The sequence below is a fragment of the Dryas octopetala genome, chromosome 3 (assembly GCF_963921425.1).
Source record: "Dryas octopetala chromosome 3, drDryOcto1.1, whole genome shotgun sequence".
Lineage (NCBI taxonomy): Eukaryota > Viridiplantae > Streptophyta > Magnoliopsida > Rosales > Rosaceae > Dryas > Dryas octopetala.
Window position 1 is genome coordinate 1,545,081 of NC_141368.1, and position 25,479 is coordinate 1,570,559.

Here is a 25,479-nt window from a genome sequence, read left to right on the forward strand (position 1 = left end):
ATAGAGAGCCCAATTAAGCTTTAAGAAGATGTCAATCATGTGTGTGCAATGTCAGTGGACATGTGATTATAGTATAAACGAAAATGAAATTGTTTAATCCAGATTTGAATACTTAATTACCAATTTGTAATATTGTAAAATCCAAGAAATACTGGCCTCAGTTTGATCAAAGATCGATTTAAGATCTCCTGTGGGACTGTTGGGGAGTTGAGTGGGCATTTGCTAGATGTCATTAATGCTCTGCCGATTATTTTGACTTTCTCCAAAAACAAGGCTACTTTAATTCTTGGTGGAGACTGGAGAGGACGTGCTTCTTTTTCCTCAGTAGGTTCATTTGTTTTTGGAAAACATAGTTGACATTTTTTTTTTCTGCCTGACAAATAACTTAGACTCTTTGAGTCAAGACATTAAAACACATTCGGTTTATTAGAAGAAAGATTTGGATTCCAGTGGCCAAAAAAACAAAAGAAAGATTTGGATTTTTTTTTTTTTAATAATTATTAATAATTTATTTATAGGGCAAATGAGATACGCATATTTCTGTCAGGCCCAGCTGCTGTGGACACGGTTGAACAAACCTAAGGTTCTAAGGATGTGAAAAAAGATTGGTCCACTCTGACCCAAAAAGATTTTGTCTTTTGATTTGGGCTCAGATGGAGTGATCGGGCTTTTAAGAAATTCGGCATGGGTTGGGTTGAAGAGAGTAGGAGAGGCCCGATGTCCAAGCCTATTTTTAAAAAAATAATGGGAATAAATATTTTATAATTCATAAAATTTGGATTAATGATTAAAAATAAACAATTACAACATTTAGAAGGGAATTATCTTGGCAATGACCCTCAATCACACTTTGTTGGAATGAGGTCCTGAGTTTAAATCTCATGGACAATAGTTATTGATAAAAAAAAAAAAAATTATCTTAACTTGAAAAAATGGATTAATGTAATTTACAAATTGTCAAATACTAAAAAAATTAATGTGGGCCGGTCTGTGCTTAACTTGCCCAAAATACTTCAAGCTTGTCCAGAGTTGGGCTGATTTATTCTTTTGTGGATCGATCCAACAGGTTTAAGGCCTACTAGCGATATTTAACTCACTAAACAAACGTGTAATGGAGAATGATGCGTTTGAAATTTCTCGAGATTGACAACCAAACTTGATGGTGTTATCTGGCGATCGTGGCAAAACCTATAAATTCCATAAAATACAAGAATATCGAATCTAAGTCATGGTTTCGTTGTTTCCCACAACTCTAACCATTGTTGCATCGAAATGACGTTGCAATTCAAGAATCCGAATGCTCTCCCAAGCACCATTCTTAACCTTTTAATCTTAATCAAGTAACTCATTTTTTTGAATTATACTACACCGTTTTGTGCAAACCTAACATGACAGGTCAACTGCACTACACTTTATTCGAGATGGATTAGGTAAACTTATGTCAAACCTGGCAAGCTTAACATGATTGGGATACGGGTTTCCAGTATTTGATACCAATAAATAAGTAAACAAGAGCAAATCATACACGAACTGGTTTAGAGCCATTGGGGGAGGGAGTTGACTCAGTTGAGGGTTAAGCCAAATCAGTGCTAAACCAAACGGGGAATGTTTAAACTGGGGACACAATTAATTGTTCTAAAGATCACCATTATCCATACAAACAATAAGAAAGCAACATGTGTTGACTTTTCTTTTTTATATCGAGGACCTGTTATGGAACTTTTCTTTAGTCCATTTTAGGATTCGAGAGACATCATTCATACACAGCTAAAACAATGAAAAAGATAAACGGCCGTCCTATAGCACATGCCAAAGCTCATTTAGCCCATGGCATATTTCTGGGTCCAGCTCCTTGCTGTCGTCTCATATTTGTTCCTGTCTGTCTTGTACATGTGAGCAATCTCTGGTACCAATGGATCATCGGGATTTGGATCCGTCAACAGAGAACAGATTGAAAGCAACACCTAATAATCAAAACAGAACCAATGATGACTTGCAATATAAACAGCTCAGTCTGAGCAAGAAAAATGTTCCTAGTAATCCCCAAAAGTGCATCTAAAAGAAATTTATCAAAGCTAAAAACACTTGTGAGGAAATAGATTGCAAGTAATAACTCTTAAAGCTGTTTAAAATCAACAGGCTCTGTATACAGTTAGAACCAAATTTTGCAAAATGAAAACATCAAACAATCACTTCTTTAACTTTTCTATATTGGAGTTTTCATGGTTATAAAATAAAACCTTGGAAATTGTTAGAGCAGGACTCCACTGCTCCTTCAAGATGTCAAGGCAAATGCTCCCGTTGCTGTTTATATTTGGGTGGAATACCTTTGTTCTAAATGCCACCTACAAAGGACCATCAACTTATCAGTAAGGGAGAAAAAGAGAAAACCAGACCTCTATTACAACAAGAATGCAATGATACTTTTGCTACACACTGGAAAGATCCACAACAACATTCTTATTGTAAATTAAAGAAATACAGAGCCACAAATATCCACCTCCCTCTTCTGGAAAAGTTGGAGCCAATGCATTAATTTTTCTCAGTCAATAACTGAAAAGTGGGAAGCAATGGATTGTTCAGAGTAGAAGTGGTGGTGGTGGTAGAAGAAGAAGAAGAAAATTTACTAGGTGTAATTACCAAAAAAGTTCAAACAATGGGCATTTGAAGCCGTAATTGTAGTAGTTGTTCTAAGAGGGTAGAAAGAAGAATACGACCAGACTTGGTATCTTACCATAACAAAGGTCATCTAAAGTTCAAACAATAGTCACACTGCATCCCACCATTGGTAAGAACATTAAATGCATCAAGCAATAAAGAATGAAGAAATAACAAATTATGTGGACCGCTGAAGTTATCAGAGATCAAATACACACTTCATTGTTAAAATTGGACAATAAGTACCTTTGGGGGCTTAAAGGGATAATCTGGAGGAAAATGAATAGTAACTAGGAAAACACCCCCAGCATAAGGACTGTCAGGGGGACCCATAATCGTTGCTTGCCAATGAAACATGTCTTCGGCAACAGGACCTGCAACATCCCCAAAGATGACAAGGAAAGAAATTAATGAAATACTACAAATATTAAAGGATATGGAGCAGGGTTTGTACAGACCGCTTACAAAAGGTCTTATTTTAAATAACATAAATAATCTCTTGAATGGACATTATCTGTTCTCAAAACAAGTGTTTCCCTACATATAAGTATATATGCATATCTTCTGTGTCAATTATGTGTAATCATAATGCAAACAACAATGCATAAGCAAATGACATTATATATTTTAGTCGCTTCCATATGCAGTGCAACAAAGGTAATAATTATTTTGATGTTCACGGTCACATGGCAATGTTCAAAATTTAAACCAGTTGGTCCTATGTAAGGCCATGATCAGAATGGATAATCTAGCTGCAGATGAAACTTCACAATCAGAACATCTGACCAGCAGACCAGGATCCTGACAATAATATTCATGGTTTTTTATCTGGTACACGCCATATCAACAAACCTCAATACACATTCCCATCTCAGCACTGCTCACAAATCAATATTCATATATATGCACACGAATTATGACATGTAGGCACAACGAATTATCATAAGGTTCTTAGCATCAGCAATAGAAGAGACCAATTGACACATATTTTGCACCATAAGAAGATGCACCGACAGTTTTGACAGTTCCCACAAATGTAAGGGCCAATTCCCAACTCAGCCGCCTTTCTCATTCACTTGGAATAATTGAAAAATGAAAAAACAATATGCTATGATCCATTAATACATTGCATAAACATTACTCAATCATTTCCATTGCATAATAATAACTGCCGTATAGCACAAATTGATCACAATCAACGGTAAATAGATAAAAGACGAAAGTTTTCATGCCAACATCTACACATAAGATTCAAAATCGAACAGGTAAACAACCCAGAAATCACACAAAAGAAAAACTAAAATTTAGGAATAGGGAAATGAAATTATAAGCAAGAAAAATGGAATACCGGCGCTGCATGATGTGGGAGGATCCTTCTGCAAATCTTTGAGTTCCTTGAGGATCCGCTTGGATGCCATCTGCGAAACCCTGTTTCCAAGATCCAAAATGAGCACCACCACCACACATCAAAACCAAAACAGCTTTTACACCTCCAATACATAATTTAATTATTAACCGAAGAGATGAACCGTACCTGATAGATAGATAGAGTTAGAGAGAGAGAGAGATCGTTGTACGTGAAGAAGATGAAGACGAAGACGATGATGAAGAAGAAGACGGAGAAATGGAAATGTTGTGAATGTGATTTGTGGTGAGGGAAGGAAGGAACGACTTTTATAAAAATGCTAATGAATCGACCTGCTCTCTAGTCTCTGCTCATTCATTGGCTTCATTCTAATTCTATTATTCCCCTCTCTCTTCTCTGTCCGGGTCCCCACTTGGCGTTCTCTTTACGGAAACTTCTCTCTTCTCTTTTTATTTGGTTTTTACTTTTTGTTTTCTTCTTTTTTGCCGCCGAAAGTGGCCGCCGAATATAGCTTTTTAGTGGAGCCGATTCAATTTCAGACTACCCAACGGTGTCGTTTTGGCGCTCCCGGTAAATTCAACCCACGCGCGTTCGTTCAACGGTTGGGAGCGACTTGGTCTTTCTGTTCAACAGCTGCCACTGGGGCGGGGGGTCAACCACACAGTCGTCGTGAAACTTCCAGTAAATCGTAATAAAATATTTAAATAACAAATATTAATCTTAAATAATAATTGGATCACCGTTCATGACAGTTGTCCTACTCATTCTAAATCCTATCCAACGGTGAGAGAATAGACGGTGATTAAGAGAAAAACCTCTGGTTCTGTTGCAATGAACAGATCAACGATGGGTTTGTATGTGGGTCCTGCATCGACGGCTAAGATCGCATACAGTACCTGAAGCTTGATCGCAGAAAAGCACACTTTCCAAGGAGGACCCCAATGATCGCCGTGACTAACGTGCGCCGTTGCGTGGATTGGATGATTAATTAAGAGATTCGAGAATCCAACTGACCGAGTAGTGTACCCACCTGCTCTGCACATGGTGCGCAGCGCACACCCGGAGCAAGTTAGCCTTCCCCGCCCGCACGCCACGACACGCCACACCACGTCACTCGTCGTTCACCGTCTGAGACGCTGACACGACACGACCCATAAAAATGAACCGATACAAAATGCAGAGGCAGGTCCAATTGAACGAACCCCAAACCCAGACCTCCAAGCCAGACATGGCGGAAGAAGAAGCCCTAGACCACCGAAACGATGACGGAGAAGATAACGGAGGAATGGGAGTGCGGCGCTCCGAGAGCAACGTCACCGAAGATCAGGAGCCCTTCATGGGAGTCAAGGTCCGTAGAAAAGCTTCGTTTCGAAGAGAATACAGAGGAGACTACATCGACGTCCGTTCCCATCCATTCTTGATGAAAATCTTACAGAAACAAGGTCGCTCATTCAATTGTTTTTATCAAATTTTCGCTTTTCGTTATCGATTTGGTAAAATCAAACTTCAATTTTATGTTTTGTCTGCTTTTGTTTGTTTGTTTGTTTAGTATTGAATTGGGAAGTTTAGGTTCGCAAAATTCTGCTTGAAAAGTTCTTTAACATTAGCTCTGGCTAAAAAATCACTGGTTCACAGTATTATTTGATTTTGTGAAGAAAATGCAATCATGGTAATCATTTGTTTGTCATTCTGATTGTAGAACCAAACAATGGAATGGAAAGTAAGAGAATGTAAACATTTTGTTTCTCAGAGCCTTGTTTTCAATGAGGAGTTACTTCATTGAATTGTATTGGATTCAAATTTTGTAGGTGACAAGGAAGTTCTGTTTGCTGATAAAGTTTTGAAGTTCACTGGTACTGGGAAGATGAAGCGGCGTATTTTGATGATCACTGACTTTGCCCTTTACATTGTTGACCCGGAGATCAATGCGCTTAAACGGAGGATAGCCCTTGCAGCTGTCGAGAAGATGTGCTTGAGTGAACTAAGCGATAATTTTTGTGCCATTATCATTCCCACAGAGTACGATTTACTCATAGCTAGTACTCGCAAGACTGAAATCGTTACAGTATTAGTTGAAGCTACTAAGACTACTTCTAATTACGAACTTGAGGTTTGTTTGGCTAACAGGTATGACAAATCTATGCTTCTTATTATGAGATTATTGCAAGCATGGTTTCTCTTCTTTACTCTTTATTTTGTCAAACGGTTAGACCGCTAGTTGTTTCATTCAAAGATGTAGATAGCTCAGATTGATTGCATAGTCAATTGGTTATTATCAGCCATGTTCATTTGTAGCTTACATTTGCTTCTCTGGATATACATGCATCAATAGATAGCCATATTGGGTGGCATGGACAAGTATCTACGCAGATTTTATTTTGTATTTTGTATTTGACTATTCTTCATGATATCTGTCACACCTACAATCAATGGGAGAGAATCAATAGATTCATTTCTGAGTGCTGCATATAACTCTATTGTTACCACTCACTTCTTAGATGCTGTGAGATGGGATTATCAGCTTTACTTTTTGAGAAAGGGATATGTAGTATATCACATCTGTGGTTTCTATGTAAGTTATCTTTATTCGGGAGAAAAAGGGAAAGGTATTGCTTGTTTGGATGGCTGCTCTGGTCTTAGAATCTTCATGATATAAGATAATACCTTCAGTGTAATGATTGAAAGCATCCTTCTTAGGAGAGTTTAGTATTCCTTTTCAGTTCTTTACTTTTCGCTGGAGGACAATACCCAGCATTACTTTAATTAAGTTATTGCTGACTTCAATAGCCTTGTAGTTGCATATGCTAAATCTTTTTCTGTTACAAATATTTTACCCTTTGAGTTCCCATTGAAATTGTTCTTGAAGATGTTCTAACTGAATGCATGTTTCTATCTTTTTTGGTAGGTTTGAGTATAATTCAGCTGCAGAAGTGGTGAAGGAGATTCAATTTGAGGAAGTTGAAGGTCTGGTAGCTTTTTTTCTTGGATTTTTCCACTTCCACATTATAAGCCCAACTATTCCATATTAGCTCCAGTAATTGGTTATTCTGGATTATGTGATCCTGAATCCTTTCTTTTTGTATGAATTTCAGGGGGTGTTAAAACAAGAATTATGAGGAAGTGATTGCAGATTAAATTTTCCATCAAATGTTTTCAGACTCTGCTGGGGATCAGCTCTGTCATTGTAAAGACGAATGATTTTTTATCTATTGCATGCCAAGGTTCTGCTCAACATCAAGTCCAACCCCATAGGAAACCTTGTCTTTTGTTCTCATTTGTATGTGATTCTTATACCAAGAAAGGTACATGTAATTTTTTCAGACTTCGCACCAGTTTTATCTGGATGTATGAAATCATTGATAAGTCATTATATAAAGCCATAAAGGTTTCAAAATCGGTCCAAAAGTGTTTGCAATTGAAGACATTGCGTATAATGCAGGTCTCTTATTTCTTTTCCCACTGATCAGCGATTCAGCGTCTTAGAAAACTTAGAAGGCCCCCTATATTATTCTGCTGGAAAAACTTGTTTTGCCAAGAAAAGAATTCCAAAAGGAAGATAAGAATGTCTGTAAACTTCCTTTCCGGACAATGCCATGTCAGTGCAGAACTACTTTAGTGCTGGAAATTCTTTGCCTCTATATTTTCTATCGGGTATTGGGTTTGGAAAATTTGAAGTCTGAGATGAATATAGACATGTAACCATTTATCCAAGAAATCGAATATGACAAAAAGAGCAGGTTATGATCGAAAATTCTGAATCCATTGACTAAGTAGTTTTAGGAACATCAATATTCTAATCTGATTTGGAACCACAACCTATAAACACTGCATCTCCTCTATCTCTCTCACAGAGACCGAGAGATTGGTCTTATTAATGAGCAAAAACATAGAATCTCTCGTACATGATTACAAAGTCCTGTCGAATTGCACAATGATCAAGGAACCAACTAGACACTGACTTCAGCTGTAACAGGTAGTTAAGCTAATTTCAGCACCAGCTGCCTGTGATGATAGAAATAGGACAGTGAAAACGATTTACCCAAATCTGAATGAATTTAAATTGAAAGATAAAAGAAACTATGTTTTATAGTAACTAATAACTAAGACAAAAGCTGCGGCTGCGGATCCGGCTGTGGCTGCGGTTGGGATGCTATCATTAATACATCGGCTGCAGGATGTGTAAGGGTTGGAGTGGATATTCCTGATGAGGATGGTCGATTTCCGGTATTTACTTGACGAATTTCCTCCACCCTTTTCACTACATCCGGCATTTTTGGTCGCTGCTCTGGCATTCTGGCCACACAAGCCATTCCTATTTGTAACATCTCTACCATCTCCTCCTCTATGTTTGGATACCTCAAAAGCTCTAAATCAAACACTTCTGCTGTCCATTCCTCTCTGACCACGGAGTTCACCCACCTTACCAAGTGAACTACCTCTTCACCACCTGTTGTGTGTATGGGGCTTTTTCCTGTGAGAAGCTCAAGTAACAAGACCCCGAAACTGTAAACATCCGATGCATTGGTAGACTTCCGAGTGTCTGTCACTTCTGGGGATCGGTATCCTCCAGTACGCGCTGCTGGTGGGGGCATTGGGGTCATCAGTGTTGCCAGACCAATATCAGACACACAACCGTATCCTTGAGAGTTGAGGAAAATGTTTGAGGCCTTTATGTTTCCATGGACAAGTTTCCCACCATTCTGTGTGTGGATATGAGCAATGCCTCTTGCTGCACCAAGTGCTATTCTGAGTCGAGTCTCCCAGTCCAGTGGAGTCCTGCCCTCTCCTCTTTTAGCTGCAAGATTAAAGATGCATAAACATCATTAGAACTAATTAAGCAACCTTTTATGTCCCAATTGTTTCCAATAATTAAAATTATCTGATGCAAATGAGTTAACAGAGTAAGAGGAGTTCTTAAATACCATGTAACAATGAAGAGGCGCTTCCCTGCTCATAGTAATCATGCACAATGAGCTTCTCATCCTTCGAATAGTAATATGCCCTTAGCGGGGATACATTTTCATGTTTGATGCTTCCCACAATCTCCATTTGCAGCTCAAATTCCTTCTTTCCCACGCTAACTTCCTTCAACCTCTTCACCACAACAGTGGTTGCATCTTCCAAAGCTGCCTTGTATGTTGTCCCAAAGGTTCCCTTACCAAGAACCTCAGCAGAAGCCCTCAGCAAGTCCTCCAGATCAAATGCAAGATTAGAACCCTCAAAGAAGGAAATCCTATTGTTCTTATCTTGGCTCTCAGAAACTCCTTTGTTTGAAAAGATTTCTTTCTTCTGTGGTTTTACAACTACCCCATTTTCACCCTCTTTATTGGAGCAGCAAATGACCATAAAAACAGAAATTAATACAAAACCTAGAACACACCCACCAATGGCAATACCAAGTATTGCAGGCTCACTAAGTTTGGTTTTTTTGCTTGGTGGAGCACTAGTTGGCTGAACTGGAAGAGCTGGAGGAAGGGCTGTTTCTGATGAAAGATTGTTGCCTGAAAAAGCCCAACTTGGGAATCTTTGAAGAGAATAAGGCACACTCCCTGTGAGATTATTGTTAGCCAAATTAAGCTGTTGCAGACTAGGGATATTGAGGTCAGGAATTTGACCCGAAAGCGAGTTGTTAGCAAGATCAAGAGCTATGAGGTGAGTCAAATTTGAAATTGAGGAAGGGATTCCCCCACTAAATGCATTGTGTGAGAGATTCATGACAGTAAGATTCTTCCAAACTGAAAAATCTGAAGGCAATGGGCCGGAGAACATGTTGGATTGAAGATAAAGAGAATTTAAGTTTCTAAGTTTGGTAAAATCAGAAGGGAATGGACCTTTTAAACTATTCAATCTGAGACTTAGAACCTGAAGAGCAGATAGGCTACTGAGAGTGTTGGGTGGGATTGAACCACGTAAACCAGCTCCAGGCAAATGGAGTTCTATTATTCTGGACTGATCATTGTTACATGCCACTCCGGTCCAGTTTTTGCATACAGAAGACTTGTCATTCCAATTGAGAGAGCGTGAGTGAGAAACATTGTGAAGGAAATCAAGCAAAGCTTGTTTATCTTCAACTGGGTCCGCAGTGACATGCAATAAGAAAATTGTCCCAATCAATAAAATGAACAAAAGCTCTACTCTCTTGTTCATTTTCTCAGTCAGGATTAAAGGCACTCAGTTGGTCAGCAAAACATGCAGGCAGAGCACAAACTGCAGGTTCCGGAATCTTGATCACAACTACATGAATTTGGATAAATGAAAAATAACATGAATCTTGATCAGAAACATTATAAAGTATTGTAAATGAGCTTAATTTGGTCATATTAAGATAGAGCCGTTTCCTAGAAGTACTCTATTAAAAGTTGACTTATTAAAAGCTTTAAAATTTGGAGATCCAGTCAAAAAAAGCAGTTGTAGATAGTTTGAAAATTTGAATTAGAAGAATTAGAGCATATGCTTTCCCTGTTTTACCTACTTTGTTAGGTTGCCAAGAAAAACTTTCACTAATTTTATTCTATTTGCAGTGTCCTAGCTAATACAGAGAAAGTATATACAGTACTTATTCAAAAAAGAAGAAAAAAACTTACTTGCTGGCTTCAGATCACACCATGGATTTTCCAAAAATCCACCACCAGCCAGCTCTCTCTCTTTCTCTGTCTCTCCCTGGCTTCCTGAAGCAAAGTTGAGTAATGGGTCGTTTAGAAGCACATTGATTCTTGTGGTTTCAGAGACGGCCAGAGAGGAAAAACCCCAAATGGGTGACTTGCAATGATGGTGGTGATGATGATGATTGGGAGGATGAGCTGGTATTTGCTTGTTGAAGCAGCATGGCCACATGCAAAGAAGTTGGGAAACCCATTAGATAATCATTGAGTTTGAGTTTGAGGAGATATAAAAAAGGCGATATGGAAGCCTGTTCCTTTAGTTTATAGCGCACGAACAGGAGGGTGCATGTGGAAGGAGACCAAGAGACTAAGACACACATTGAGGAAATTAAGCCTTAACAACAAGAAGCCAAATATTAAACTATGAATACTATTTTGTCCACCACTGCTGCAGTTGGTGTGCTCCAGAATTTTCTATTCATGCTTTTTTCGTGCTAGATAGGAAACTGTCAATCTAGCTTCAACTAGCTTCTTTCTTGTTTTCTATCTTATCTTTTTTCTTTTGCTAATTACGTAACAAAACAAAATTTGTAATTTCTCTTTTTTGAATTTGGACTTATTTCTGTCCCTAATGGCCTAATCCTATGAGGTAATGATGTATAGATGGACGAGAATCTTATAACAGATAGTCAAAATACTTCTCAGTGCTAATCCCAACCTAAATTTTAGGGTTGGGATTAGTGCTGGACAATATGTAAAGAAATAAAACAAGAATTTAAATATATCAACCTTCACAACACGCCATTTTAATATTTCTTTTTAGATACTATAAGTTTATAATTTTATACTATTTTTGTTTTAGTATTAAATTTTAGTAAGAGATTTTTGTAAATTTAGTTCTAAAGAGATGAAAGATATTCATGAAAAACTTCTTACCATATTCGAACGTCCATCAAACACTAGTATAGTACACTAATATCTAGCTAGTTGGTAAAATATTAAGTTGATGCTCGTAATTAATGTTTAAACCCAATTTAAATTGGACACCGAAATAATAAAATAGATTCAAAGAGTAGACTTTTTACATTTATTTTCTTATTTAACATAGATTTTTTATTATTGTAAGGCCTATTGAGATTTTTTAACATTGATTATACAAAAAAAAAAGTTTTAAAGTCAAAAGTTAAAACCAAAAATAATTATAAATGATTTAAGGCTTCTCAAGTCAAATCTATGCGCCTAACCTTGCACTGGAGTAATTTTTCCTTGCACCGGTCACTTAACCTCCATTGCATAATAATTGAACTACACACCCACCGAAAGTGGCGCGAAAATCGACCGAGGCACCAATCAACGGTAAAGTTTTATAGGCGATGTGACCCCGCTTGACATGATGATGCCACGTAGGTGGTATTTTCGAAAAGAACAACCAATGTGGGCCTTGGATGTAAATTACATGACTGAATTAGACCAATCAGAGCTATTCATTACTGTTTCCCAGTCGTATGTGCACTAGTCAATAATTGGCAGTTTGGCATTGGTTACAATCAATGGGTCACCTGCTGTTCTCTTTCTTTTTTCCTTTGAGAAAAAAATAGGCTTTGTTTGCTTTCACTTATATTCTTTTGAAAATTTGTTTAGAGTTACAATTTAGCATCTCAATTTTACGTATTGTTTCAATTTAAGTGAATGGATTTTAAAAACTTGTAAAAAAATACTTGAATTTTCATTTTGTGTCAAAATAATACCTCCGTTAGTTTTTCTGTCAAATAAACTGTTATCTGCTGATATGACTGAGGTATTTTTATCTTCTTAGCCACATTTAAAAAATAATAATATTTTTAAAACTTTTGAATAAAAAAACTTCCTAAAAAATTTCTTAAAATAAAAAAATTTCTTAAATTTTTTTCCCCCTCCCTCTTCCCAGCCATGCCCTACGTAGCCCACCCCACCCCACCCCACCCCACCCCACCCAGCCTTAGCCACCCAATCACAGTCATGTCCCCCTCCTCTCCTCTCCCCTCCTAGCCCCCACCCACCTCCCCTTCCTGCCCCTCCCCTTCAGCCCCCACCCATCCCTTCCTCTCCCCTCCCTTCCCATCTCCCTGCCCAACCTACCCCCCACCCCTCCCGCAGCCACTCATTCCCCCCAGTCCCAACGCAGATCGCCCGTACCCCCACCTCCATCTCCACCTCCGGCGACACTACCCAAAGCCGACTGCCCATGCCACTCTCTGCCTTCCATCTTTCCCCTTCACCCAGCCTCACCCCACCTCCCTCAGCCCCGACAGCCCACTCCCACCCATCCTTCCCCCTCTCCCCCCAACCCCGTCGCACCCTTTCCCCCCCACCCCCAACCCCGTCGCACCCCCCACCCAGCACCAGCCCGTCCTCTTTCTTCTTCCCCACCTAGAACCACCCCCTGCCTCTCTCCCCCAACCCAACCCCTCTTCGACCCACCCCCTTCACCCCTCTTACCCAAACCCGACCCTCCCTGCCCATCTCCCCTCAAATTTTTTTTTCAGTTTTAATTTGGTTAAGAATTTTTGTTATTTAAAAGTTTTTAAAAATATTATTATTTTTAAATGTAGGGAAAAAAAACAAAAATACCCTTATCACGTCAGCAGATAATGGTTTATTTGACAGAAAAACTAACGGAGGTACTATTTTGACACAAAATGAAAGTTGAGATACTTTTTTACAAATTTTTAAAATTAGGGTACTAAATTGAAACAATATGTAAAGTTGATATACTAAATTGTAATTTGCTCATTCTTTTATTTTTACTTCTTGGCCACCATTGTTAAACTAGGATAGCACTTATCATATTAATAAATGTATGAGATTAATTTATTTTATATTCCATGCAAAATCTACATATAAAGATTTACTCCCTTTAATTAATCTCACAGCGCTCCACTAATGTCACATCCCATTTTGTTAATCTTTCATGGTCAACGAGAGATAATTATATATGTTGTTCGTCCCTTTTGATCTACCACTACAAAATAATTATCAAGAAAGGGTGTAGATGCTTTCCCTCAAACATATCATTGAATACGATCTTATCAGCTATCATAGTGACATTCTTTCTTTTTTATATATATTCATGTGATATTTTTTTTTATCTTTGTTGACTGTATATAAGTATTATTATAAAAAAATCTAAATATTTTTGGTGAACAAAAAATTATAAATATTAACTACTCAAAAAATATTTGAGTATTTAACTTTGAGTACCAAATTTGTACTCATTACCAATCACATAAATTCATAATAGAGTCCACTATCTTCTCTCTTTTAGTAGACCTTATTATGAACTCATGTGATTGGTGATAAGTACAAACTGATACTCAGTATCCAAATAATGCCCTAATGCAAGACTAATGCCCTATAATAAGGTTTTGTAGAGGTTGTTAGTTATTACATGATAAAAATAGTTTGACAAATTGGTGGCAAAAAAGGAGAGATAAATTCAAAATAAAAAAAATTTTAATTCAGGCAAAAAAGACAATAAAATTAAGGTTAATACTAGAGGGATCATGTCATTGTACCACATAATGTGGTTTCCTAACCACCCTTGATCTCTTCCCCCCTCTCTCTCTCTCTCTTTTTAGATTAGGAAGCCACATCATATAGTACCATAAATGTGGTATCCTGACATGGTCCCCTTAGCATTACTCTAAAATTAAATGGTATGTTTGACGGTGTCGTATAAGTGTGTGATGAATCTAATGATGACCCCTAGGCCAAAAAAATAAAAATCCTTAATGACTGGACTCGTGTGATCATGTGATTGGCTCCAAGCTATAACTAAAGCCGTCCGCGATAATGCGATATATCGCCAAAGTAACCAAAAAAGAAATAAATAAAAAATGAAAATAAAAAGTCGGAAAAAAGAACGAGAAAAGAGAGGATAAGGAAGCAAAGACCGGAAACTCACTCCGAGTGATACAAAAAAAGGAACCCTAGAACCTCCAAAATATCGCGATAAATAAAAAACACCTCAAAAATCTGCCCTCCTCCGTTTTTCTCTCCGTCGAGAAGACCAATCTCTCCCTCTCTCTCTCTCTCTCTCACTCTGTAAGTTGCTTAAATTTCTCGCTATTTCTCATTCAATTTCTTCTTTAATTCTCCGAACGCTTGCTTTGCATATTTAACAAATTTTCAAATATTTGCTTTTCTTCTCCATTTGTCTATTTTTTGAGGAATTGAATCTTAGATTTGGAACTTGGAATATCTTTGTTTGGTTACTAAGGAAATGGAGGTGAACAGAGAAGCTCTGGTATTTTTCAGTGCTATCCGTTCACCAAAGGCCTCTTCTTGTTTCATGGAAAATGTCTCCTTGAAAACTTTCCCTAGAAAATGTTTAGAGCTAAGATATGAATTTGCACTTATTGGGTGCCAATTTTTTCATTAGATTTTGAACCTCTAAAGCCAATTTTGTACGTATGTACAGTGGCTGGATAATAATCAAAATGCTAATTCCAACCAATTTGGTAGAAAATCTAATAAATGAGAACGCCATAAAATCTAAATGAGTGAAATAATGAGTATTTTGGTATTTCTGCGAACCATTTGAGAGTTAATTATTTTTTTGAAACCAATAATCAGAGTTTTGGCTTGAAAGGATTAAAGATATCACACTTATGTGTTAGACTTGGACGGAAGCACAATTGAACCCAAACTTGTAGGAAAAGTTGCATTCATATTCATAGTGGGACTTAATTGGGACATGTAAAGCTGCTGCATGCAACTTATTAAAAAAAAATGAATTTTTTTCAGCTACTTACTATTGAATTTTGCTTTGCTTTGTCTGTAGGTTGACATACAGCGCCGAAGAAGTAAGTTCAGTGGGTTATTATATTTTTTCAGAATGTAGTTTGTGCAGTATTACAAGTTCACTTTTGTTTCATGGATTCTATAGAAATTGTTGATAAGCCCTTCATTCTGTACAATTCTAACCCACTAGCATTTTTCAATTACTTTGTGTCCTTGCATTATTATTGCGTTCTGTTCTTTCTTTCCACAATAGTTTCTGTTGCAGTTGACTCATTTTTAGGTCAAATCAGACGTTGGTATTACTTTTTATCAAACTTATGTGATAAGTTTCTTTTGATGTAAGATCACGTAGAAACTAAAATAAAGAAATTGCTACCATATAAATGAATTGGTTTTCTGCTTATCTTGTAGCAGTGGTTCGAGAAAAAGATGTTTGTTGGGAATATGCTGAGAAATTGGATGGAAACAAGGTGAGGTGCAAATTTTGCCTGAGAGTTCTGAATGGTGGCATTAGTAGATTGAAACATCATCTATCTCGACTTCCAAGTAAGGGTGTAAATCCATGTAGCAAAGTAAGAGATGATGTTACTGATAGGGTGAGGACCATCATAGCATCAAAGGAGGAGGTCAAAGAAACTTCTAGTGGTAAAAAGCAAAAGTTAGTAGAAGTCAAATCTCCTGGAAATGTCTCTACTGGTAGAACTCTCATGCCCATTGAGACAGCATCTCCAATTCAGAAAGTTTTTCCAAATGTCACTCCAACGGTCCCTCCCTCCTCGAATAACCAGGAGAATGCAGAGAGAAGTATTGCACTGTTCTTTTTTGAGAACAAGCTTGACTTCAGTATAGCCCGTTCTTCATCCTACCAGCAAATGATTGATGCCATAGCAAAGTGTGGTCCTGGATTTACAGGTCCATCTGCAGAAACTCTGAAGACTGCATGGTTGGAAAGGATCAAGTCTGAAATGAGCCTACAGTCGAAAGATATTGAAAAAGAGTGGACTACCACAGGCTGTACGATCATTGCCGACACATGGACTGACAATAAGTCAAGAGCTCTGATTAACTTTTTGGTTTCATCACCCTCGCGGACCTTTTTTCATAAGTCAGTGGATGCATCTGCATATTTCAAGAACACAAAATGCCTTGCTGATTTATTTGATTCCGTAATACAAGATTTTGGCCCAGAAAATGTTGTGCAGATCATCATGGATAGTAGTTTCAACTATACTGGGATTGCAAACCATATCCTGCAGAATTATTCAACCATTTTTGTGTCTCCTTGTGCCTCTCAGTGTTTAAATCTTATTTTAGAGGAATTCTCAAAGGTAGATTGGGTGAACAGATGCATCTTACAAGCACAAACCGTTTCAAAGTTCATATACAATAATGCCTCAATGCTTGATCTGATGAAAAAGTTTACTGGGGGACAGGAACTCATTAGAACTGGCATCACGAAGTCTGTTTCCAACTTCCTTTCGTTGCAATCCATGTTGAAGCAAAGGTCAAGGTTGAAGCACATGTTCAACAGCCCCGAATACTGTACAAACTCCTCGTATGCAAATAAGACACAGAGCATTTCATGTATTGCCATTGTTGAGGACAATGATTTCTGGAGAGCAGCGGAAGAGAGTGTGGCCATCTCTGATCCATTTCTCAAAGTTTTGAGGGAAGTATCTGGTGGGAAACCTGCTGTGGGTTCTATATATGAGCTAATGACCAGGGCCAAAGAATCAATAAGGACATACTATATAATGGATGAGAATAAGTGCAAGACCTTTTTAGATATAGTAGATAGAAAGTGGCGGGATCAACTCCATTCACCTCTACATGCAGCAGCAGCATTTTTGAACCCTAGCATCCAATATAATCCAGAAATAAAATTTCTTACATCAATAAAGGAGGACTTCTTTAAAGTTCTGGAGAAGCTACTGCCTATGCCTGAAATGAGACGTGACATCACTAATCAAATATTCATCTTTACAAAGGCAACTGGGATGTTTGGTTGTAGCCTAGCAATGGAAGCAAGAGATGTAGTTTCACCTGGTAAGTACACTTTTGAATTATAAAAACATTTCCATATGTGCAAGAGATGAGATGTTAGACTAAACATTGTTTTGTAATTTGTATCTTGCAGCGTATGGTGTATTAGACACATCATAAAGATGAGAATCATATTGAATCCTTCAAATCTACATCTGCTTTCACCAGATGTTGGATTTTCCATTGTCCTTAGTTGTCGTCTGTTATTCATTCATGCTTTGCAATTTGCATATGGTGTGCAGTGGTTGTGTGTGTTTGCCTTACTTATTTCTTGGATCTGGGAACCTACTTCCAATTCATTGTAGGGCTTTGGTGGGAACAATACGGCGACTCTGCACCTGTGTTGCAACGAGTTGCCATCAGAATACTGAGTCAAGTTTGCAGCAGTTTCACTTTTGAGAGGCATTGGAGTGCATTCCAGCAAATTCACTCCGAGAAGCGCAACAAGATTGATAGAGAAACACTGAATGACCTTGTCTACATAAATTACAATCTCAAATTAGCAAGACAGACAAGAACAAAGACTTTAGAAGCTGATCCCATTCAATTTGATGACATTGATATGACTTCAGAGTGGGTAGAGGAGAGTGATAATCCAAGCCCAACTCAATGGCTTGATCGGTTTGGTTCTGCTCTGGATGGGAGTGACTTGAATACAAGACAGTTTAATGCTGCCATATTTGGTTCAAATGACCACATATTTGGTTTATGATATATAAACTCTCACCGCCTCATTTTATGTCTTCATAGTGATTAGTGTCCTTTCTTGATCTTGTGATTCCTGTTTCCAAAGAATGCCTTGTATCTATGATTCTATTCTAATAGAAATAGTGTCTTGCACTCTTGCATATCCTATCCTGTAGATAAAACGGAAACATCTAATCAGAATCTTGGCTTTTATTAGAATCAAATTTAATCTTTAAATTAAATTAGAAAAAATTAAAGTTCAATTATTAAATTGAGACATGTGCCAAAAGCTCAGGACCTTCAGGTACTATAAAGTAAAAATGGAAAAAACTTTTAATTTTGGATTTTTTTTATATTTAGTACCTGAACTTTGACCATTGTCTTAATGTGGTACTTAAACTTTTATTTGTCCCAATTGAGTACCTAAATTTTTATTTTGTGTCTAATAGGTACCAAAATGAATTTCTGTTAAAATTGTCAACAAAAGTTAGGGGCAATATAGTCACTTCAAAAAATTTATTTTTTATTTTTTATTTTTAATTTTTTTTGTTTGTTGTGTGTTTTTTTTTTAATAATTTTAAACATATAAAGAAAATAATTAAAATATACTTTGACTATATTGCCCCTAATTTTTATTGACAATTTTAACAAAAATTCATTTTGGTACCTATTAGATACAAAATAAAAATTTAGGTACTCAATTGGGACAAATAAAAGTTTAGGTACCACATTAAGACAAGGGTCAAAGTTTAGGTACTAAATATGAAATAAACCCTTTAATTTTAATGCTCAATTGGTTTCTCAAACTGGTTGTCGTTGGCTCATGGAATTATGTCGTTTTTACCATTGCTTTTCTCGCAAGGATTTCTGAAACGACGTGTCGTTGGAAGTTCTCCTGCTTAACAAAACACGCTTACGCACTTGCTCAACCACTCTTTCTTCTCAAACTCAAAAACGACCTTTACTTTTCCTGGAAACTAGAAGCCTCTGTTTTTCTTTCTTCCTCAGTGAGTCTGTGAATCTCTGAAATCGGTGTGATGGAGTACGATTTCCGGACCAGGTCGGGTTCATCCTATGACGCACAAATCCCGGCCTACCGCCCTGCCTCGTCATCAACGCCGTCAAGCCATCCGATGTACGGACCTCCATCGTCGTCGTCTTTGTACCCTCGGGTGGGTCAGCCGGGTCAAACCGTCATCCCTCCACCTCACGCAGGCCGTCCCTTTCCCCACCACCAGACCACAACTCCTTCATCTTCTTCTTCTTTCTCTTGTAAGCTTCATCATCTAATTTTCTCCGAAATTATGGATTTTTTTATTCCTTAGGGTTTTCAATTATGGCATCTTACCATCAATTTTATGTTTCCGAAATCGCAGCGGGAGCGGGCGTTCGAGTTTTTATAAAACCCGAGTATCGGATCACTCCTCCGGTAAGCTTCGAGTTTTAATTGTTGTAAATTACAGATTTCTAAGCTGTGTTCATGATTGGGAAAATCTCTAAACTTTGTTTTGAAGGTAATTATTAAGAATTGGGCAATTTCTGATGAAAATATTAGTTTATGTGGGCAATTTTCTTGAAGATCATCTTTTCTGTTTGCATTATTCACTTGGGTTTGGTTGTTTACGATGTTTTCTGATATGATTGGGTTTGGGTTTGATTGCTCATCTGTAGCCTCCATTGTCAACACAAGTCGGAGATATACCCCGCAGCAATTTCCAATTCGATTTTGAATTTGAGAGGAAAGTATTGGCTGAAGCAGAAAAGGAAATGCCAAATTGGGGAAAGCTTGGGCTGGAAAACCTTCCACCACCTAGGGCTGTGGAATCACCATCTTCATCGGTATCGGTATGTCATTTTCTCTTTCACGTTTACAAGTTCTCTTTATATGCTTTTGTAGCTGGTGACTTTGCGTTCTGAGATCAATTCATTCTACAAGTCTAATGCAAATCCAATGACCAATGTGATTACTTGGTGTAGTTTTTTGATGTTTCAAATTTGTCATTAATTACATCACAAAGCCAGTAGTACTAAATTGATTTTCACTGCTTTATCATTTCAGCTGAACATGTTGTCTCTTGGTTGGATTTGTATCTTGAAATTAGCTTATTGATCCTGCAGGGTTCTGTTGGAGATCCTATTGTGAGCAAATATATCGCTGCAGGGCTCAACCGAGAAGCAGTTCCTCTTGCAGTAGCAAATTATGGAGACAATCCTACTAAGGTATTTTCTTGGGCTCTTTGCCTGCGCATTATGCTTGATTTTTACACCAAGTACTGGGGGTGCTGGTTGTTATCATCACATTTAGCTGTTTAATGAATGCTTTTATTTCTCTTCTCTAGGTTCGAGAATTTGTCAATGGATTCACCATTTTACGAGAGATGGGATTTTCATCAAACAGTGTTGCTGAAGCCCTACTCATGTATGACAATGACACGGACAAGGCAGTGGCTTATTTTCTCAACAGTTCATCATGAGAGCATCCTTGAAACATACTCCTATACACTGTTCAAACATTGTTGCTGTTATAATAGTATTGCAAAAGTTGTGTTTTAGTTTTGTTCTTGTCTACGCTATGATTGTAAAGAATTGTTTTTAGGCTACACATATAATGGCCATTAGTTCGTCGAAATTCTTTGCTACTGTGTTTATCATGTTGTGGTGGCCATTTATGTAACGTACATTTGAGTTAAAGATCAATACTTGGACACGCGCAGCATTTTAGTCTCCAAATCAAATGATCCTAAAACTAAATAACTCGTGAACAAAAAATGTCGAGGAACATGGCCAAAAAGAAGAATAGCGGAGATCTGACGACAATACAAGTAACAATCTTGACTATTTTAGAGATGAGAAGCGTATTCAAACTTCAATGGAAATCGATTTAAAAAAGAATCACAAAATTTCCATCACTTTGAATAAAGAATAACTCAAGGACAACCACCATGGTAATAAAGAAATGTGTGATGATGTTGCAAAAGAAATCCCTCTGTTATTCTTTCCGGATCTGTGTTATTGAACCTATACGGTTGTACTGACTCTTTTGTAAATCCCATTTTTCCTATCCTGCAGCGTACCATGATGTGAACCAAAGCTATTTCATCTGATGGGCAAGACACCCAGGGTAACTTTCAATGTGAGCTATGATTTTTCCTTGGAACATCAAGCAGGCTGCAAACATCTAAGGGATGTGAATCCATATCTTTCAAACCATCTGTCTGCATCTGGTTTATATTTTCTCCACGAACTCAAAGCAAATCAAATCAAACACCAGCGCAAATAGCTCCTGAGAGAGAAAAGGTTTATGAAAACAAACCACCTTGGAGAAGTAAATCAAATGAAATGGTAGTGAAGTGAGCTGTCATAACTGTTGTGTGTGTGTGTGCGAGAAAGAGAGAGAGAGAGAGAGAGAGAGAGAGAGAGAGAGAGAGAGAGACCTCCTGTCCAAGAGGAGCAGCAAAACTTATTTTCATTAACATGTTTAACATCAAGCCCAATAAACCAAGATCCGACGCTGACATCATCATGAGCATAGGTACGGAGAATAGATCTGCAAACCCGATTCACCAGAATTCAGTCATTGCTTTGCATAGTGACAAATGACGGAACCAGTTCAGCAGAGAAGAAAACTCACCTATTTATTGAAACAAATTTGGCCAAGGCTTGAGATATGACGTACATTTCACCTGAAGCATGGCGGAAATATCTGTTGAAAGCAGAAACATAATTTTCAGTTTAAAAAGGCAAATAGTTGGGGAACTTGAAATGCATGGCTGTGAATCTATAATTCTGTAATTCATGCCATAAGATTAGGCATACGAAAGAAACCAAGAGTGGTTCATGAACTTCATTCAAATTTATATTGGCTGTTGTTTGAATTTGCAAATTTATATACAGATTTCCTATTTGGTGTTAATGGATGGTACAAATTATTTATAGCATACTTTTTATGAATATCACCCAAGTAAATTGCTCCCAGTTGTTAAACATTTGATCGTTAGTCTTTGATAAACAATAGTTATGAGTAAACAGAATATAATTTACTTTAATTACATGATGAAGTGAGTTGTAGTACAACTTACGATTTCTTATCACCAAACTTCCACCATTCTGGTTCATACCATTTTTGGCTCCTGACAAAGACCGGCGAGCACAAATATGAGACATTAAAAGATCATCAAATTCAAATTTATCACTTATCTAGTTTACAGCTTGTCTTTGAATTTCTAGACCATACTCACGGCTCAGAGAAAACTTCGCCTGATTTCATGCACCCAATATAAATACGAGGATTTTCTAAATGAGTTGCAAGTGTAGCTCCCAGAGCATCTGGACAGAAAAGGAAAAAGGATAAGCTATGAAGAGCCATCTACAATGTAAATTAATGGCAATGAAGAAAAATATTTCTATTATGGATTATTGGTAAAAGTATGTTTGCATAAGAAGTACCATAGACAATATTTTTTCTATTTAGGAAGAATGGTGTTTTCCAATCTACTTTCCAAGTCAAACCAGAAAAGGATGATAAACATATGTACAACAAAGTAAATAAAAAAAAAAATCAGACTTTCAGGTTTGACATGAAGTATCATAAATATGCCAACTGAAAAAATGAGTCCATCTAATAAATGATAATACTGACCAATATTTACATAAACATCATCATTGACTTTAGCATAGAACTCAGCATCCCATTTATCAACAGCATGAGCGAAGAACAGTTTAGCCTTCTTTGGGAATTCTTCAGGTGCCTCTACATGGGTATCCTGCCAATAATGGGGTGAAAATGATCAGATTACTGAAGTTAATACCTCCATGTGTCATGCACACATACAGGCATGCACGCGGACCAAATTAAAGGTAGTTACTAAACATACAAGAATAACCAAATTAAAGGTAGTTACTAAACATACAAGAATAACGAAGTCCTTGGTCTGCCTGTTTTCATTGTCAATAGCTTTGTCCAAACTGTCCCCACTATTTGCACTGTAAGACAACATATCATCAGACAGAAGGCTCTAACAAACCATCATAGTATGTTTGGCATGGAGTAAACAGAATAAAGGGAAATACAACGAAAAGAAACCTTCTTCCAATAACAAATCGTGCAATGATGCCCTTCTCATTTTCCATTTTTTTCAAATCAGCGCCTGCAAATTAACATTCAAACTTTAAATTCTCCAATGTGCTTACTAGAACTAAAACATTCGGAAGGGAACATTTCACAACATTCCACATGACCGGTCATCATTCAAGAATTTAGAACCAAGACGAAGTCATATAGGTGCCTTTAACTGTAAAAAGAAGAGAAAACTTGTGAGCCCATATAAGATTAGTACATTACCTGTTCCCATCCATGCCTGACGAATTGCATCTCTATTGTTTTTGCGACCAAACCTTGTAAAAATTCCAATCACCACTAGCGGCCTTCTCTTGTAATGAGTTCCATTATTCTCCGCCAAGTGCTTTGAAGTAAAACCCTCTTGTCTAGCTGCAGCCAACTCCATCTCAAGGGCTGATAACTTCTTATGCTGTTCCCTGACAAATAAAATTTCTCACATCAGAACCCATGTACTTATATGTAAACTAACAATCATAAAACTCAATCAATAATCTTCAATTAAACAAGAAAACAAATGACTACATCTTACCTGCAGGCTATGATTTTCAATGTATCATCCACTGATATGACAGATCGCCCCTATAAAAAAAAAAAAAAAAAAAAAGAGTTTCCATTGATCAACTTAATTGTTCCTGAGTATACATGACGAATAATAGTTTAGTATCCAACAACAACTATCAACTCTGAGTTGGACAGCAACCCCATTCTGAACATATACCAAGTACTTGGTGTCATCTATAACCCACTACTTATATTACAGAAAGAACACAATCATATCATCAACCATATGTTAAGCATCAATAACTGGTACATTTTTCAGATGACACGAGAATAAGCTCGAACTTGATCAAAATCAATTATGAGCATGTCAGAGTTACCTATGCTTCATATCACAAGGTACTTAATAATGACCAAATGGGAAAAACCATTCATTTTGGTTGCACTTTGACAGTGTGTTAGGCGATAAGAGCTTAAACTGGCATTAGCTCGAGTCAAATATGAAAGCGGGCCAGCTTGATTTTGACTCTAAAAAAAAAAATGTACTCGAAAGCCTTAACATATTGGGAAAGGAAAAAACAACAAAACCGAAATTTCAATCATAAATAAAAAATAACAAAAACTAAGAAATTCCCACCTTCCCAGTGATCCTATCAAGTTCTTTGATCAAATAAACCCTGTTCTCCGAATCCTGCCACAACCTACATCCCATCCCAAAATCAACATTAGAAAAATCCTAGATTAAAGAAAAAGAGAGGGAGAGAACATCTATCACATGGGTCAAATATTCTGCGAACTGAAAACTGAAAAGCGAAGAATGAGGTGCAAAAGATGGAGAAGAGTGAAGAAAGTAGAAACAAACCGGCCAGCGACATAGATGGAAGCGAAGGTGGCGAACATGGATACCAAGAGCGTCGGAATTCGTGATCGGAAAACCGTACCCGATAGGCGGGAACTCGATCCCCTGCTCTGCATTTTGTCTACAGCTCCTAATTAACTTTGATCGATGTATCGGAATCTGATTCCAAATTTGATGTACTAGTGTAGTGGGTGTTGGGCGAGCTACATGAATGCGATGGATTTGGAGTGGCGTATTCAGAATTTCAGATATGTCGGAAACAGATCTACAAGATTGACTCAATTTTAGATTTTAATGTCAGGATGATAAGCAGCTTGACCAACTCAGACTCTCAGAGAATGATGCGCAACTTGCTTCCGTACCAAGGGAGTTGAGAGTTGTTAAGGAGGTTGGTGTTTTGGGTTTCAGCGCCACTGCCTAAAGACTAAAGTACCCCACCTTCTTTTCTATTTATTTCCTTTTTTTTTCTAATTTCTTTGTTTTGCTTTTTTCTTAAAAGTTAAAACAGAAAATATCACTTTTTTTTTGGAAAAAAAAAATAAAAAATAGAAAAATATCTCTACTGTGTATCATTTCAATAGAAAATCAACGGTTATATTAATGAGATAAGATTTATACATTATTTAAGCACATAAATTTGTTAAGAATATTACTAAAATATCTTAATAAAGAAAAAAAAATTACCAGATATGTTATGTGACTTATGTCTAGGTTCCACGTACACTATGGGCCAACCTTAGATATCTTTTTTTTTTTTTTTTTATCGAGCTGAGGGAGGAAGAGTCGAATAATTAGTTGTTTTTAGACTATTGTTAAGTAATTTTTCAAATGGGTAAACCTGTCATTAAAACGGGTGTAGTGATCA

The 25,479-nt window shown here is 37.3% G+C and overlaps 6 protein-coding genes across 7 annotated transcripts; 3 read left to right on the forward strand and 3 right to left on the reverse strand.

The window, feature by feature from the left end:
- Positions 1–1,606: 1,606 nt before the first annotated feature.
- Positions 1,607–4,365, reverse strand: UBC10 (ubiquitin-conjugating enzyme 10). Its single transcript, XM_086235619.1, has 5 exons — positions 4,193–4,365; positions 4,007–4,086; positions 2,905–3,032; positions 2,241–2,345; positions 1,607–1,964 (listed from the first exon to the last, which is right to left on the reverse strand). The coding sequence occupies exons 2-5, from the start codon at positions 4,074–4,076 to the stop codon at positions 1,821–1,823; spliced, it is 447 nt and encodes a 148-aa protein (XP_086091745.1). The 5' UTR covers positions 4,077–4,086; positions 4,193–4,365; the 3' UTR covers positions 1,607–1,820.
- Positions 4,366–5,000: 635 nt separating this feature from the next.
- Positions 5,001–7,420, forward strand: LOC147289302 (myosin heavy chain-like protein). Its single transcript, XM_086235618.1, has 4 exons — positions 5,001–5,466; positions 5,833–6,151; positions 6,930–6,988; positions 7,117–7,420. The coding sequence occupies exons 1-4, from the start codon at positions 5,184–5,186 to the stop codon at positions 7,146–7,148; spliced, it is 693 nt and encodes a 230-aa protein (XP_086091744.1). The 5' UTR covers positions 5,001–5,183; the 3' UTR covers positions 7,149–7,420.
- A 415-nt stretch (positions 7,421–7,835) lies between these two features.
- On the reverse strand, positions 7,836–11,018 carry LOC147289303 (Leucine-rich repeat protein kinase family protein). The gene is made up of 3 exons (XM_086235616.1): positions 10,609–11,018; positions 8,947–10,258; positions 7,836–8,819 (listed from the first exon to the last, which is right to left on the reverse strand). The coding sequence occupies exons 2-3, from the start codon at positions 10,169–10,171 to the stop codon at positions 8,125–8,127; spliced, it is 1,920 nt and encodes a 639-aa protein (XP_086091742.1). The 5' UTR covers positions 10,172–10,258; positions 10,609–11,018; the 3' UTR covers positions 7,836–8,124.
- A 4,773-nt stretch (positions 11,019–15,791) lies between these two features.
- LOC147289304 (hAT transposon superfamily) lies at positions 15,792–18,244 on the forward strand. Its single transcript, XM_086237725.1, has 2 exons — positions 15,792–17,454; positions 17,757–18,244. The coding sequence occupies exons 1-2, from the start codon at positions 15,792–15,794 to the stop codon at positions 18,161–18,163; spliced, it is 2,070 nt and encodes a 689-aa protein (XP_086093851.1). The 3' UTR covers positions 18,164–18,244.
- Positions 18,245–19,061: 817 nt separating this feature from the next.
- LOC147289305 (Ubiquitin-associated/translation elongation factor EF1B protein) lies at positions 19,062–20,768 on the forward strand. Of its 2 annotated transcripts, none has more exons than XM_086236684.1 (5): positions 19,062–19,410; positions 19,515–19,567; positions 19,810–19,983; positions 20,257–20,358; positions 20,478–20,768. In XM_086236684.1, exons 1-5 carry the CDS (start codon positions 19,176–19,178, stop codon positions 20,610–20,612), a joined length of 699 nt encoding a protein of 232 aa, XP_086092810.1. In that variant the 5' UTR covers positions 19,062–19,175; the 3' UTR covers positions 20,613–20,768. The 2 variants fall into 2 exon arrangements, with proteins under 2 accessions (XP_086092810.1, XP_086092811.1); XM_086236685.1 differs by having other exon boundaries at positions 19,810–19,977.
- A 203-nt stretch (positions 20,769–20,971) lies between these two features.
- On the reverse strand, positions 20,972–25,008 carry LOC147289306 (Galactosyltransferase family protein). The gene is made up of 12 exons (XM_086236683.1): positions 24,618–25,008; positions 24,393–24,456; positions 23,787–23,836; positions 23,480–23,673; positions 23,222–23,285; positions 23,049–23,121; positions 22,778–22,901; positions 22,377–22,464; positions 22,218–22,268; positions 21,770–21,841; positions 21,573–21,685; positions 20,972–21,421 (listed from the first exon to the last, which is right to left on the reverse strand). Exons 1-12 carry the CDS (start codon positions 24,728–24,730, stop codon positions 21,399–21,401), a joined length of 1,029 nt encoding a protein of 342 aa, XP_086092809.1. The 5' UTR covers positions 24,731–25,008; the 3' UTR covers positions 20,972–21,398.
- Between the last annotated feature and the right edge of the window lie 471 nt (positions 25,009–25,479).

Bases quoted from the DNA above. Each gene is read 5' to 3' on its own strand.
- LOC147289304 (XM_086237725.1), top strand. From the start codon at position 15,792: ATGAATTGGTTTTCTGCTTATCTTGTAGCAGTGGTTCGAGAAAAAGAT. The intron at 17,455-17,756 runs GTAAGTACACTT...AATTCATTGTAG, and splicing joins AAGAGATGTAGTTTCACCTG to GGCTTTGGTGGGAACAATAC.
- LOC147289303 (XM_086235616.1), bottom strand. From the start codon at position 10,171: ATGAACAAGAGAGTAGAGCTTTTGTTCATTTTATTGATTGGGACAATT. The intron at 8,820-8,946 runs GTATTTAAGAAC...TTAATCTTGCAG, and splicing joins CGCCTCTTCATTGTTACATG to CTAAAAGAGGAGAGGGCAGG.
- LOC147289302 (XM_086235618.1), top strand. From the start codon at position 5,184: ATGAACCGATACAAAATGCAGAGGCAGGTCCAATTGAACGAACCCCAA. The intron at 6,152-6,929 runs GTATGACAAATC...CTTTTTTGGTAG, and splicing joins GAGGTTTGTTTGGCTAACAG to GTTTGAGTATAATTCAGCTG. The intron at 6,989-7,116 runs GTCTGGTAGCTT...TATGAATTTCAG, and splicing joins TCAATTTGAGGAAGTTGAAG to GGGGTGTTAAAACAAGAATT.
- LOC147289306 (XM_086236683.1), bottom strand. From the start codon at position 24,730: ATGCAGAGCAGGGGATCGAGTTCCCGCCTATCGGGTACGGTTTTCCGA. The intron at 23,837-24,392 runs GTGGGAATTTCT...TTTTTTTTATAG, and splicing joins TTGATAGGATCACTGGGAAG to GGGCGATCTGTCATATCAGT. The intron at 22,902-23,048 runs GTATGTTTAGTA...CATTATTGGCAG, and splicing joins CCAAGGACTTCGTTATTCTT to GATACCCATGTAGAGGCACC.
- LOC147289305 (XM_086236684.1), top strand. From the start codon at position 19,176: ATGGAGTACGATTTCCGGACCAGGTCGGGTTCATCCTATGACGCACAA. The intron at 19,411-19,514 runs GTAAGCTTCATC...CCGAAATCGCAG, and splicing joins ATCTTCTTCTTCTTTCTCTT to CGGGAGCGGGCGTTCGAGTT. The intron at 19,984-20,256 runs GTATGTCATTTT...TTGATCCTGCAG, and splicing joins CACCATCTTCATCGGTATCG to GGTTCTGTTGGAGATCCTAT.
- UBC10 (XM_086235619.1), bottom strand. From the start codon at position 4,076: ATGGCATCCAAGCGGATCCTCAAGGAACTCAAAGATTTGCAGAAGGAT. The intron at 3,033-4,006 runs GTATTCCATTTT...GGGATGTTGCAG, and splicing joins TCCCACATCATGCAGCGCCG to GTCCTGTTGCCGAAGACATG. The intron at 2,346-2,904 runs GTACTTATTGTC...GGTCCTTTGTAG, and splicing joins ATCCCTTTAAGCCCCCAAAG to GTGGCATTTAGAACAAAGGT.